Genomic DNA, 14,027 nt, shown 5'->3' with positions numbered 1-14,027 from the left:
TAAACAAATTTGGTTGAAAGAAAAAACAAGATAATGAACCACATGGCACATTATCTTGTTTTTTCTTTGGAAAATCATATTGTTACTATTACTTTAAAAAATTGTGAATTTATGTTTATTTCAAAACAAAAAATAAATACTTTATATACTTTATAATATAAAAAATTCACAAGTTTTTCTCCTATATATAAAAGCAAGAACACATAAAATTACATGTAGATATCGATGATGCCTACATGTAATCTAGTGACAACTACAAGCTAAAAAGGTTATCTTCATTTACTTATGCACATGACCTAGAATGTTTTTCTCAATAAATTGCTGAAAAAACAGTTTTTTTTAAAGTAATGAATTCATGATTATTTTAGATAGATGCTGGCAAGCCATAATGGATTGCTTAGAACTAATCTAAAACATTTCATTCAAATAAACACTGCATTGAACTAATGAAATTATTGACTCTCCAAATAAATGTTATCGTTGTATTTTGATGTCGATAGAAAGTTCTAATCTAAAACATTTACTTTATAAACTGCACAAAATGTCTCTTTAGTAAATAATTTTTGATTTCGACTTAGCCGCCTATCCAACCAGCTTTATTGTGAAATATAAATCGCACTGTTTTAATAAAAAATTTCCGCATGCGTGTAGAATATTGCGCTCCGAGTAGCTTAAGGCTATGTAGAGCGCATTGCGCTCTACGAAGACACTTCGTAAAAATTATGCCAATTAATTTTGCGGTCGCCAACAATTGGGAGGCAGAAGCCATTGGAGGCGGCTTTCAAATCATCTTGCTTAAATATGTTTAAAGAACATTACGGATGACAACTTCTATGATTTTAAATCTTATATTTTTAAAGGCATGTTAAGAATTCAATTATGAGTTAATCCCAGGAATAACCTGTTTATTTTATGTTTTATTGTAATGAATATTAATAAAATTAAATGTCGATAAATCCTTCAAATGATTTCATTTAATGTTTTGTGTTGTCGAGTAAATGCAAAGTTTTTAATAAAATGGCGAAAAGATATTGTGTTATACAGCAGCTTTCAGATGTGCTTGATAATGTTTACTTGCCTCCCGTATTGGTAGAAATAGCCGGTGATGTTAAACTAAGCGATGAGTTGGTTTTAAAGGACAAACAGAAGATAACCATATTACAGCGAACGATTGCTCGTTTTATATTGGGGATAGACGGAGATGGAAAACAATTTCGAATAAACACGTCTGAACAAGCAAGTCTTTTTGTAGATGTTTATGATGAGTTTTATCCGAAATCCTTAAGCGAAGTACAAAGTTTAAATCCCACTTATATCGTATCAAAGCTTCCGTTTACTTACGAGTCTCAATCATTTGAAAAGAATACTAAGCTCAGCTTTAAGGACAAAATGGAGTTTCAAAACGGTAATTCAATCTCTCTAATTACACCACAAGGTCACACGGTAATACTATCTTTAGAATCATTGGTAAGAAAATACTTTGCATTTGTTTGCTATGTTGAAACGTCAACTTTACAAATTCTTTTGAATGAAAAAATAGTCGAGCCAAAAATTGTGAAATTTAGACGGGAATGCAGCAGTCAAGTTCCATCTGGAATAGTGACCCTAAATGAATTGCGTATATACGACATTATTTTAACAGTAACTGAGAACCAGAATTGCTCAGAAGAGATAATCTACCAGGTGTTTCAACTAGACTCAAGAATAAATGTTTACGTAAACGATAAGAATTCTTTACCGAAATATGTCATGGCTCTAGGAGACTATCAGTCAAAAGACTATCGCAATAAAATAAATGAAGTCCAACACTTAATGCACTTTAAAATTTACTCTGCTCAATATTATGGTTTTTTTGTTACTCAAAAAAGTCATTACAATAAAATCAAGCCCAACCTTACGAGATCTAAATCGCTTTATAATGTTGAAAAACCAAAGTACGGTCAAATGAGAGAGAGATTTGCATCGATAAAAGATTATTTATTTGTGAAGAAAAAACATGTGTCTGTGTCTGATGGCGATTGCGGTTTAATTTAACTATTTGAGTGAAATAATTATTTGATTATTAAATTATTACAATGAACATTAAGAGTGGAGCTTATTTAAATATAAAAAACAGACTGATGTGAAGTTCTTGACCAAAAGAAAAAAACTAATTTTGATGGATTCAGTCGATAAATGAAATCTTTAAAGATCTTTAAAGCAAACTCGGAGCGAATGAAGTTTGGAGATAATGACGTCTTCAAAACCGTGTTTGATCTAATTTAAAAAAAAAAAAAAAAAAAAAAAAAAGCGTAAGAAACTCGCAAACTTTAGAGTTCACCTAATTTAAGTCACAACTATTAACTTGTATCTAAATTGAACCTGATTTTCAAAAACACTGGCAAGAGAGTTTATATCAATTTCGATTATTAGGTTATAATCGAATGCATGATCAATTACGATTATCAGGTTAATCGATTGCACGATTATTGTGATTATTAGGTTATAATTGATCGCACGATAACATTTACGATTATTAGGTTAATCGATTGCACGATCATCACGATTATTAGTTTGTAATCGATTGCACAGTCAATTACGATTATTAGGTTATAATCGATTGCACGATCATTAAAAATGTTAGGTTATAATTGATCGCACGATAACAATTTGTCAATGCTTTTTATCTGAAAGTTTTTAAATAGCGTTAAGTAAATGGTCAAATTGAAAACTAGAATGTTATAAAGTAAAAAAAAAAAAAAAAAAAAAAAAAAAAAAAAAATTTTTTTACTCTAAAGAATAGATTTACAAGGTTCAAATATTTTGCCTCGCTCATTTTTGTCAACATCTTCCCGTCTTTCAAAATATACAACACAAAATAAGTAGCCACGACGGTTTTCTAAGCATCTCAATGGAAAAATGAATTTTAACGTAATAAAACGAACTATAGGTCAATAATACGAAATATACCTCAATAAACGGAAAGCTATACCTCAATAAAACTTGTGAAATGAAAGTGAAATGAAAAAGTTTAACTACATTTATATTCTTTTTACAGCTAAACGTAATTTCTTAGATGATGCTTATAACATGACAACCACCAATCAAAAAAAAATATCTCCTTACGTTTTTACGTTCTAGGGATAAAGTTACCTGGTTCTCAGTCACGCCCTGACTAGTTTTTCATGTGGCGCATTAGAAACAACAATAATAGCAAAAATAATAACAATTAAAACAATAATAATAATAAACAAAAATGATTGTTGTAATAATGATAGTAATAATAATAATGGTAATAAAATAATAATAACAATAATAATAATAATAATAATAATAATAATAATAATAATAATAATAATAATAATAATAATAATAATAATAATAATAATGATAATTATATATGAATATTATCCAATATCGTGGGACTATGACAGGATAGCTATCTTTTCTCTAAATAAAAGGATAACGAAAGTAAAACTTGAAGCTTAGATTACTCAAACTTTTAAAGCAATTTTTTTATTTACTATTTATTTTCTGTTTCATTTTGCGTGTGGGTTTTATTGGCTCAATAACTGTGCCAGGGGTGGAGCGTATTCTTGGTTCAATTAATTTGTTATAAACTGAAGGAGTGTTCCAAAGATTTCCTATTGGTTGACGTAAGCTTCTTTCGTATTCCTCTTTAGATGTATAAGGAAAAGGTACTTCACCCACCTAAAATAAGATTATTGATGATAGAAATGTAAATAATAATAAAAGTCATCATTATAATAAAAAAAAAGAATTATTAAAAACAATAAAAAAAAAAAAATCCAACATTTAAACCTGCTTTTTTGCAAGCATAGCATTTCTTGCTTCACTTATAATGACGTTTGCTATATGCTCATCTTTGCGTTTCGGTCCAGGTTTCGGCTGTTTAGTAAATATATCTTTTTTCTTTTTAGATACAGATAGACCTGGACCTGCCCAATCTCCCCATCCTGGAAGAGTTAGGTCTACAGCTTTTTGTTTCGAGTTTTCAATAACCTCTTTTTTTTCGTTTATAAAATCACCGATTACGTCATCATTAGCGAAGGCTTCCCGAATGTTCATTCTTTGTTCCTCATTGTAGGCAACGTCATCATCACTGCTATCTTCTACAACGTTTAACTCTATAGCATCTTTATCTGAGCGCAATGATTTGAAAAATTCGGGTTCCGAGACGTTTGCTTTTGGCTTTGCGCTTATCAGTGATTTTTTTGTTTCGTCTTTCTTCTTTTCATCTTCTTTACTTAGTAGCAACTGCCCATTTTCTTTAGAGTCTTTATTTTTCAAAAGAGTCTGTTTTTTTTCAACAACTAAATCAACTGACTCACCGTCAGAAAGTTCTTCGCTTTCCTTTTGGTGATTTTGGGTCGACTCCTCTGTTACTATAGGTTGCAATCGCCGGGATCGTTTGCTAGATTCTAATAAAAACGCTTTTCATTTACAATTCAAATGAATGTCTTGTTAAAATTATAATTGAAGATTTTGTAGAAAAGAAAAAAAACCTTGGGGATTTTCCTTGCTCTCTTTTTTTTCAGTTAACATCCAGGGGTTGTCTGTTGTTTTTCCTTGACCTAATAGAATGAGCTTTGTACTTTCTGTCTCATTAACAGATTCATCTTCGGTGATATCGTCATCACTCTTCACTGTCTTATGTTCAGTTAATTGTCTGCTTAATCTAAGCTGTTCACGAATTCTTTCTTGATCCTAAAATTTGAAAGAAAAGTATCGAGAGTTCTCTTCAGATTTTTTTTTTTTTTTCTAATGAGAAACGAAATATGAAAAAACCTCTTGAGTTTTTTTCCCCTTTGTTATTAAATTTTTGGCCCACTTCGATGAATTTCTATGGCGAAGGTTGGCTCTTTCCTAAAAAAAAAATAATACTTAAAAAAAAATAAGAAAAAAAAAAAAAAAAAAAAAGACGGAAAAAATATAAAAATAACTTTAATAAATGTCATTTTAAGAAAAGTTTAATGCTGGTGCACATATGATGATATGAAGACTTCTCACTTCAGAGATTCAGAGACAACTCGTTGTTATTTCTTTATGTAATAAAAGATAATGACATAATGATGATATGAAGTAATAATATGATGTAATAATAATAAGATGTATCTTCATCAACATCGGTATCTTCAATATCATCGTTACATTATCATTGCATCATCGCTATCTTCCATCATCTTATTATTATTTGTGAGAAGTTCTCATATCATCAAATTTAAGTGTAAACTATATTTTAAAAAAATATACCATCGCCCTCATTTTTTCAGCCTTTTCAAGTTCGCGCTTAAACAGTTCTGGATTTTCTTTAGCTAAAGTAACAACGTCCACTTTATTCAGGGCTTTTTGCTCTTCTTTTTTCAATATTCGATGATACCTTTAAAAAAAGTAAGTTTAAATTAAGAGTTACAAGTTTTGGATAAAACCCATAGAAGTAAAGCGTGTTGACCATATAGCTACAAAATCTCAGTTTATCTTTCAGATTTTTGGAATAATTATCCTTTTTCTACTCAGCCGTTCAAAATGTGAAAGTAGAAAAATCTAACAAAAAGAGTTCCAATGAGTTTTTATTTAAAATTAAATAATTCTAATGCTTTAATATATGAAGATAAAATATTTCAAAGAAAATAATTTATTTGTGCAGACATCTAAAATTTTATGGTTTTGCATTGGTGGTCCCACAAGCTTAGACAAAGAAATAATTATAAATATTTGGTGTTTTTTAAGAAGATTTCAAATCTTTGATCTCTCTGTATCCATACTACCTCTGACCTCATCTCCAAAATACAAAAGTATTAAAATGCCACTGCCCTACCCTATCATTTGGTAGAATGAAATAGAAGCATATATTTCAAATATAAAAACAATCAGATAATATTTAGAGGTCGCAAATCAGTGTCAGTTTTTCAAAAACATAAAGTTTTTTCATGAAAAACTTTTTACTTTCATTTTAAGATAATTCATTGTGTAAGGTTAACTACAACCCACAAGAAAATAATGAAAATCTGTGGTTTCTGTCTATTCAATCTCAAAAAGCTCATCTTTAATTTCAATGTTAAGTTCCACTGAAGTAAAGACCATTCACATTTTTCAGAACTTCAAAAAAAAACTAAGAAAGAAAATCATAATACATGATGTCATTGCTGCATTAGACAGATTGAGTTTTAGAAAATCATAAAAAAGCAGCTTACTTTTTATCTGCTGCAGTTTAAAGTGTAGAAGAATACCTAACAGATATCAACATCAACTGTTCCACAATTCAGAGAGGGAGTAAGCAAATACGCATAAGAACTGCTAGCAAATTGAAGGATAACTTTTCTGCTAAGTATCTCTAACTGCGCATTTGTATGAAAGACTTCTTTCAGATATAGCTGGCATGGAACTAGTTGATAGATTGCCAGCAGTAATGGTGCAAAAGAAGTAAATCAACTTTTAGGTGTCCCAAAGATACTTGCAAAGATAGTTGCAAATATACTGAACAATTGGGATCTTGTAGATGATTGTAGGGATTGGGATCTAGTTATACAATGTGTTCTGAGACAAAGTGGAGCATATGTATGATTGAAGCACAAGTCAAACAATACATTTTTACATTTAGACGATATTACCATATTCTAAAACTTATCCTTGCAATCAATGAATGCATATGCTTGTAGTCTGCACCAAATGTTTCAATTTTCAAACACTTCCAGCAACACTAGGCACAATTAAATATGGCTAAGTACAATACTGGTATATTACATAAAACAGTTGTTAATGCACTGAAGTATGTAAATGATATTATCAACTTTGTTACTGAGCAGCTTTAAGATACATAACCCAGACCTGATATTTTTCCGTGTTTATGTATATGATAAGGCATGGTTCACAGTATTATTTCCCATAAACTGTCCAATTAATGACCTAATTCTGATGAAGCTTTTGATTACATCATGCTGATTATAAAATGATAATAATGTTGATTATAAAATGAAAAAGGTGACACTATCAAAAGTAGCTGCCACAAAGTTTTCAAGAAACTATTGGTACCTATGTAAAAAATTAGTGGGACTAGAAATTTTTGATGAAAATATCTCAGGTGGACATCAGAGATTGGGGATCATTGAAACTGCATTATATTTTTTTCACACTCTTTACTGAGTTTTTTAATGAAGACTTCTCATCATGGGACTCTTGAGATAACTACAAGGCAGGCCTAAGAACTGTTCAACAGCTGCAGGTTAATTACAATTAGGAAAGGGGACTTACCTTCAATGCAAATCTATTACTACAAATGATGAAAGTAAAAAGCAATATTTTCTTCAGCTGGTACAGAAAAATTTCTATAATATATCAAATTTTATATATATATCCCTATAAAAACTGCAACTCCTTACTTTTTACTTTTGATTTTTTTTGTTCTTCGACATTTAGCCTCATAGTAAGATTGCAAAGCTCTAGATTTTTGTAACTCTTTGCGACGCTCAAGTGCTTCTTGCAGATCAAACTCTTTAAGAGCATTCTCTTCTGCTTCTGTTAACTCTTTTCCTTTGCGTTCAAGTATTTGTTTGCTACCTTGTAGAACAGCACTTATCTCTCTCTCTAAATCGTTTGTGGGCTTAAAATAAAGTTGCCATTTAAAGAACCCCAGCAGAAAGCTAGATAGGCTAAAAGAATGTAGTAAAAAAACTTTTTTTTGCTATTTCAAATTAATATAAAAAACCATATTTGGTGATATATTTTTAAGTAATTCAAAGGAAGCAACAGATTCAATAGAAGAAGACAAACATTTAGATCATATGGCAAAAATAGGTATACTTCTTAAACATCTGGTAAAATAAAACAACTTAGATATCAGCACTATCTATTAGAAGACATTTGATAAAAAGTGGATTACATGGGAGAATATTTGAAAAAATTTGCTTTTAAAAAAAGGCACTTAAAAGCAAGATGAGAATTAGTAAAAAATCTGGGAAACATTTTATGGATCAATTGATGCAAACTTGTTATTTTTAGGTCTAGTGCTTGTAGATGATACACAGAGGCCTGCAAATAAATCACATAACCCTAGGTATATAAAAAAACACAGAGGACTTATGGAATGTTTAAAAATTATTGAAAAAGAAAAAAAAATAATTAAAAAAAATACATGATGCAGCCTAATAGCGTTTTTCAACATTTTTGGATATTTAAGTAAGGAAAATAGAGTTACCTTAAAAGTTACAAGAGATTTTATGGTGACAGAAGGTGGTTTGAACTGATTCAACGGAAATACTAGCTGTTCTGCCTAAAAAAAACCAATTAAATAAATATTTGCAACTAAATTTTGAGAAGAGTTTAAAGTTAAGGTCAGTCACCTTAAACTAGGATTAGGGTAAAGGAAGGTATGTTCGTGATAAATTAACTAGATGTGTAATTACAAAGTCAATTTCAGTAATTTTACTTAATTACTTTAATTGTTTGATGTACATAGAGTAAAGTTACTAGAATCTATGCAGTTTTGGGATTTTAAGTCCTTTGATAAGTTTTTATAAAAGCTCAAAAGTCATTGAGAAAGGTTAGGTAATTTTGTGATATGATATTTAATTTCGTGATAGTGGTTAGGTAATTTCGTGAATACACAATAATATTTAAATTTTTCTTTATTAATTAAGTATAACATCTGGTATAATATAACAAAAAATATCAACACTTGTTTTGAATTCATAACTATTCAATCAGACTTTAAGTTCATAAAATATAAATATAGTCAGGCTTATTTTTTTTTACATCACTGTTGTAACTTTTTTTACAAACACCGCACTCCCAATCATCATCTTTTGAAGCATTTTTATTTTTTTTACTTTTTTTAGAACATACAGGAATAGAATCCTTTGAAGTTAATGGAATAGGTTGATCAGGAGGTGTCAGACACTTTGCACTTGAATCCCTTTTTGGCCTATTAGGGTTAGGTGTGGTTGGCTCTACAGATGGAATAGTTAACAATGTTTGTATAGCAGTATTACTGTGTGGTTGAATTTCTGTACTTTGAATCTCTCTGTTTGTCAATTGAGATGGAGCTATTGCTTCTGGAGGAATGGCATTTTTATTTAAAGGGCAAATGCCACTTTTTTTAAATGCATTTTCTATATTTTTTTTAGAAAAGCTTTTAATAAATGCTGGATTCAATATTGTATGAAAAGTTGTCCGATTTGGATAGGCTTTACTGCAAAAATATTTGCAGATTCGTATAGAGAAAGATATTATTATCATTTAACTATATAGTTATACCGTGCTTAAAACAATTTTTAATGTCATTATATTTAATAAAAGAAACATGATTAAAAATGTAAATTCATTTGAGGTGAAAACGTTAAGAAAATGTGTAACTGCGATAAGGAATCATAAGTTATAGGAAGTTAATAAAAAAACAAAAGTTTTACCATTAAATCAAGCATCTTTTCTAGTTTAATATTTAATAAAAATAATTTACTTACCTTAAAACACAAGTCTGGAAATAAAAATGTTGGACAAGTACTCCAAACAAATGTGCTGAACGCACGTTAAATAATGCTAAAGAATGTACAAACTGATAGTAAACAATTGACGTATCACACGCACCCAACGACTATTTGTGAATCGACAGTAGTACCCCGGGGTACCATTTGACGCAATTTCGATGTTTTTGACTAATAGGTATGTTCGCTACAAATGCCGAGCGAAATATCACGAAATTACATATATCACGAACATACCTTCCTTTACCCTATACAGAACTACCATGTGTTTGTATTCAATGTTCAAAAGCAAACTGCATACCTCACGATTTTTTTGCACTGTTGGGTCCCATTTTGAAATTTCTTTGCTTGTCTCAGCATAAGCAACCTCTCTTTCAATCTTGATACAAAAATAATTACTTAGCAAAACAAATAAATACTGAAGAGCAAACTTTGAATTGATACCATTATTGTTATTACCTTTTGTACTTCTGGTTTACTGAGGGGTTTGTCTAACTTCTTTGTAGTGTTTTCCATCTTCCTCTAAATGCAACAATTTTATAATTATTGCATTTAAAAGAGAAAATCAAAATTTTAGAATAAGAACAATGATTAAAATTCAAATATCTATTAACTGTCTCTATATACCAATTTCTTCTTTGCTATGGCTATTGGTTGCTCCGTACTGTCAAGAGACCCAACCAGTTCATGAAGATGTAACTTTGTAGCTCCTTCAATTAAAGTTTAAATTTATTAAAATTGTCTTAACACATTCATTACATAGATAAACAACATAATTGTATTTCTTCAAACTTTCATCAGATTTTGTAGTTTTACACTTGATTTGGTTCTCCAATGTAAATTATTTTAAAAAATTTCAAAGCAAAAGTTGCTTTCAAAAAGTACAACACTAGTTATGGAACACTGTTGTTTTCAATAGTGATATTCAGCATGGAGAATAATTTATTTTTAGCTGAAGTAGGTAGTTAGTAAAATGCCAATGAGTTGATTACCCAGGAAGTGTCTCGGTATTAGTAGTAATATGAACTTTAATCAGGGAATTCATTTAAAATATGAAAAATGCGAGTGAGAAGAATGTATGTGAAAGAAGACTTTATTCAGCAACAAAGAATTAGAAACTGTCAATATTTATTTGTATTTGAGTTGAAACTAAAAGGTGATATTGCTACACAATGTTTGAAAGCAGTTGATTTACAATCAAAACATATTAATCACTGTCAAATATGAAAAAACTTTATATAAATAAAAACAATTCAAAATATTAAAAAACATATGGACTCATCTAAAATTATTTTTCAAAAACCATAAATAATGGTTTCATATAAATAATTTTGATAAGTATAAAAAATTTTGATGGTAAGAATACATTTAAATAAAAAAAAAGAAAATATTTTTACAAAACCTTGTCCGGTTGACCAGTTAAATTCTGATATTTCATTACTTGGTTCTGTTCGAGTATTTTTTTTTAATCTGAAGATAGAAGACAAAATATATATGCACGTATGTATGGATGCAATGGATGTAATTTATGTAATGTATGTGATGTATGTGACGTAATGCATGTAATGTATGTACGTACATTCGTACATTACATTAAATATGTAGGTAAGTATGTACATACTTAATAATTTACATAAGTAATCACTTGTACATATGTAATATCTATCTACATACATACATACATACATACATACATACATACATACATACATACATACATACATACATACATACATACATACATACATACATACATACATACATACATACATAATACATATGTACAAGTGATTACTTATGTAAATTATGGCTTTATTTTGGTTTGCCCTTGAGAACCTCCTTGTATTGTCAAATAAGCCTTACATTTCAAAACTGATCATGCACATACTTATAATTATACTAATCCTGAACATACTTATAATAATGAAACAGACCTCTTGCGCTTTTCACCAGAAATAGATTTTATGTCTTTAAGCAACTTTTTGTGTCTTCTCTTTTTATTAATCTCCTTAAGATTCTAAAAATAAAATTTTATTTATTGGGGATAGAAGTAGTTTATTTTGAGATTTAAATTAATAATAGAAGCAAACACATAACACTTGCCTCATTGCTAGATTTAATTGAATCAAGTTCATTATCTCCATTATCTTTAGTTGAAAGTACCATTTTGAACTTTTGATGAAACTATATTATTTAACTAAAACTTAGATCTAAATAAATTTGAGATAAAAAAAAAGAATTCAATGCTTTGAGACTAATTGCAAATGGTGAACACAAATAAAATGGAGTCTTTAAGTCCTTTTAAACAATATTTTTAAATAATCTATATAAATATATATTTTGTCTAATCTTTAATATATGAATAGATCATAGATTAGAAAAATTACATTTACAAATAAAAGCTAGTAAAAGTATAGTAAAATATGAGTGAAAAACAAGGCATTTTTAGTGATGCTGCATTTTTTTTATTCTAGTAAATTTTTTGTCATTTTAATACTTTTAAATGATAACAAGGAATCTTTCTTTATATTTGTTTTTTTTTTTTAACATTCTAAATGGGTATTTTTTTGATAAGAAATTTTGTGAACCTGTCATAAACAAAATTTACTTTAATCAACATAAAATGTTGTTTGAACTTAGCATAGCATATTTATGTTATGCAGTAATATTCAGCACTATCTAAATAAAAGAAAAAATAGGAAAAAAACATGTAATGAACATGGCTGCTAATAGAACAGCATTGTAAACCTAACAAATGATAAATGTAAACAATTTATTTAGAATCTCAGAAATACATTTCCTAAAAATAATTGAACAATAATTTTAAAAATGTAATAAATGTGCTTAAAAAAAAAAAATTTTAAAACTAAACCTTAAAACAAAATTTGAAAATATATTTCCTTTTAAATTTTTTCGATTTAAATTGTTTATATTGTTTAGGAAAAACACAAAGACTACAAAAAAGTCAAAAGCATTAAGTGAACAAAAAAGAAATTATTTTGATGACATTTCATGCAAATAAGGATCATTTTCCTATTAAGTTTAAGTTATTCCTTTTAGATTTACAATGCAAACCCAATAATAAACATATAAATATATTTTAAATCTGCAGCAAAGCTTTCCCTGTCATTTCTTCTGGCTGTGGCACACCCAATTCCTGTAGAACTGTTGCTGCAACATCACACAAAGCTGCATTATGTTTAATTTCACCAAACTTTCTTCCAGTAACGACAAAAGGCACTAGAATTAAAAAAAAAATACTTCTTTTAATTTAAAAAAATTATCTTTTATAATTGATAACTTAAGGAAATTGTATGAGTAAAATACTGTTTTACAATGACCTCATCTAGATTTAACATGAGTCTTGACTGGATTGCCAAACTACTAGTTAAAACACTGTAATTTAAGAAATTGGATCTTGATTTACCACAAGATTTGTAAATATAGCAACTTTGTTACTTTAGGTAAATTATGTACAGTGGTGAGATAAGGGAGATAATAGTAAAACAAGGCAATCTTTGTTAGTATTTGATAGACCCTTTAAAAATATTGCAAAAAATATATTAGATAGGACTATGCAACCAGTATTGATTATATTTTCGACAAAATTTTTTAATAGTGTTTTTGGCAGGAGAGAGTAAAATCTTGTATGTTTGCATCAGTAAATCAATTCATAGAACTTAGCTTTCCAAAAAAAATAACTTTTACATTTTCCAATCAAGTAAACTTTTTGATGCAAAAAACTTTTTGATGCAAAAAACTTTCTGATGCAAAACTTTGTGGTGCATTTTGTATTTCCTATATACATATGCTAAGATTTATATATCACAAAAAAAAACTACAAACCTCTGTTGCAAGTATGAGCTGTATGGGGACCACCTTGCTCACTAAACATTTGCTCAGCGTTACCATGATCTGCAGTCACCATAAGTGTGTAACCATGCTTTAAACAAGCTTCTTGAATACTGCCAATTGCTTTGTCTAAAATATCCCATATTAATCAATTCATGAGATACACATTCTCCCAATTTTTACAACTTAAATGCTTTTAAAAGATGCAATATTTACTTTTATCATCCACTTCATTAATGAAAGTATTTTTTCATCCAATAGTTGAAAAATGAAATGCAAATGACAAAAAAAAAAAGCAGCTTTAAAATGTTATATAACTAAGATAATTATAATTAGAAAAATAATATCTAAGAAAAATAATTACAGTAAATATTACTAATTAAATTTTATGTTATAAGAAATAAATATTTATATGGTTTTTAAACCTTATAAAAAAAATCCCTAATGTCCTAAGGTGTCTTTTTCACTTTAAAAATTGAGCTCCAAATTCAATATTTGGCATAATGCATTGTGACAAAACACAGGCAATGACCAACCAGGGCCCTGGCTAAGTATGGCCATTTTAACAACCCCAGTCCCAGTTAAATGATAATATTAGCAGGGGTTATAGATATGAAAAAATATCTGATAAAATTTAAGTAAAATAATATTTTTGATTAAAGTCTATTTTATCAAATCTGACCCCAGCCCCAGTCA

At 28.8% G+C, this 14,027-nt stretch overlaps 4 protein-coding genes across 4 annotated transcripts in view; 1 reads left to right on the top strand and 3 right to left on the bottom strand.

Annotated features, from left to right (window-relative positions):
- Window positions 1-757: 757 nt before the first annotated feature.
- On the top strand, window positions 758-2,748 carry LOC149891186 (uncharacterized). Its single transcript, XM_090081128.1, has one exon. It carries the CDS (start codon window positions 1,018-1,020, stop codon window positions 2,032-2,034), a length of 1,017 nt encoding a protein of 338 aa, XP_089937254.1. The 5' UTR covers window positions 758-1,017; the 3' UTR covers window positions 2,035-2,748.
- Window positions 2,749-3,396: 648 nt separating this feature from the next.
- Window positions 3,397-11,692, bottom strand: LOC145202602 (U3 small nucleolar RNA-associated protein 14 homolog A-like). Its single transcript, XM_090081127.1, has 14 exons — window positions 11,583-11,692; window positions 11,414-11,496; window positions 10,882-10,949; window positions 10,107-10,189; window positions 9,939-10,001; window positions 9,781-9,858; window positions 8,195-8,269; window positions 7,380-7,600; window positions 5,254-5,380; window positions 4,789-4,866; window positions 4,506-4,707; window positions 3,802-4,421; window positions 3,504-3,690; window positions 3,397-3,429 (listed from the first exon to the last, which is right to left on the bottom strand). Exons 1-14 carry the CDS (start codon window positions 11,643-11,645, stop codon window positions 3,419-3,421), a joined length of 1,959 nt encoding a protein of 652 aa, XP_089937253.1. The 5' UTR covers window positions 11,646-11,692; the 3' UTR covers window positions 3,397-3,418.
- LOC149891185 (uncharacterized) lies at window positions 8,576-9,363 on the bottom strand. The gene has a single exon (XM_090081129.1). The coding sequence runs from the start codon at window positions 9,232-9,234 to the stop codon at window positions 8,713-8,715; it is 522 nt and encodes a 173-aa protein (XP_089937255.1). The 5' UTR covers window positions 9,235-9,363; the 3' UTR covers window positions 8,576-8,712.
- A 545-nt stretch (window positions 11,693-12,237) lies between the features above and the next one.
- Window positions 12,238-14,027, bottom strand: part of LOC145202318 (2,3-bisphosphoglycerate-independent phosphoglycerate mutase-like) — an 8,826-nt gene continuing 7,036 nt past the window's right edge. Inside the window, exons 11-12 of the mRNA XM_090083015.1 lie at window positions 13,326-13,460; window positions 12,238-12,719 (exon numbers count right to left, since the gene is read on the bottom strand). Of these exons, the coding sequence (XP_089939141.1) occupies window positions 12,580-12,719; window positions 13,326-13,460 (275 nt within the window). The 3' untranslated portion in view covers window positions 12,238-12,579. The remainder of the gene's footprint in view (window positions 12,720-13,325; window positions 13,461-14,027) is intronic.

This window comes from Hydra viridissima, unplaced genomic scaffold (assembly GCF_058129835.1).
Source record: "Hydra viridissima isolate aposymbiotic clone 2 unplaced genomic scaffold, HvirCarnegie_v1 scaffold_3, whole genome shotgun sequence".
Classification (NCBI taxonomy): Eukaryota; Metazoa; Cnidaria; class Hydrozoa; order Anthoathecata; family Hydridae; genus Hydra; species Hydra viridissima.
Note: the sequence above shows the minus strand (reverse complement) of the source record. Positions and strands in the feature narration are given on the sequence as shown.

Excerpts from the sequence above, each read along its gene's own strand:
- LOC149891186 (XM_090081128.1), top strand. The coding sequence starts at position 1,018 with ATGGCGAAAAGATATTGTGTTATACAGCAGCTTTCAGATGTGCTTGAT.
- LOC149891185 (XM_090081129.1), bottom strand. The coding sequence starts at position 9,234 with ATGATAATAATATCTTTCTCTATACGAATCTGCAAATATTTTTGCAGT.
- LOC145202602 (XM_090081127.1), bottom strand. The coding sequence starts at position 11,645 with ATGGTACTTTCAACTAAAGATAATGGAGATAATGAACTTGATTCAATT. Across the intron at positions 5,381-7,379 it reads AAAAAAATCAAAAGTAAAAA|GTATCATCGAATATTGAAAA; the intron begins GTAAGGAGTTGC and ends CTTTTTTTAAAG. Across the intron at positions 3,691-3,801 it reads CTATGCTTGCAAAAAAGCAG|GTGGGTGAAGTACCTTTTCC; the intron begins GTTTAAATGTTG and ends ATCTTATTTTAG.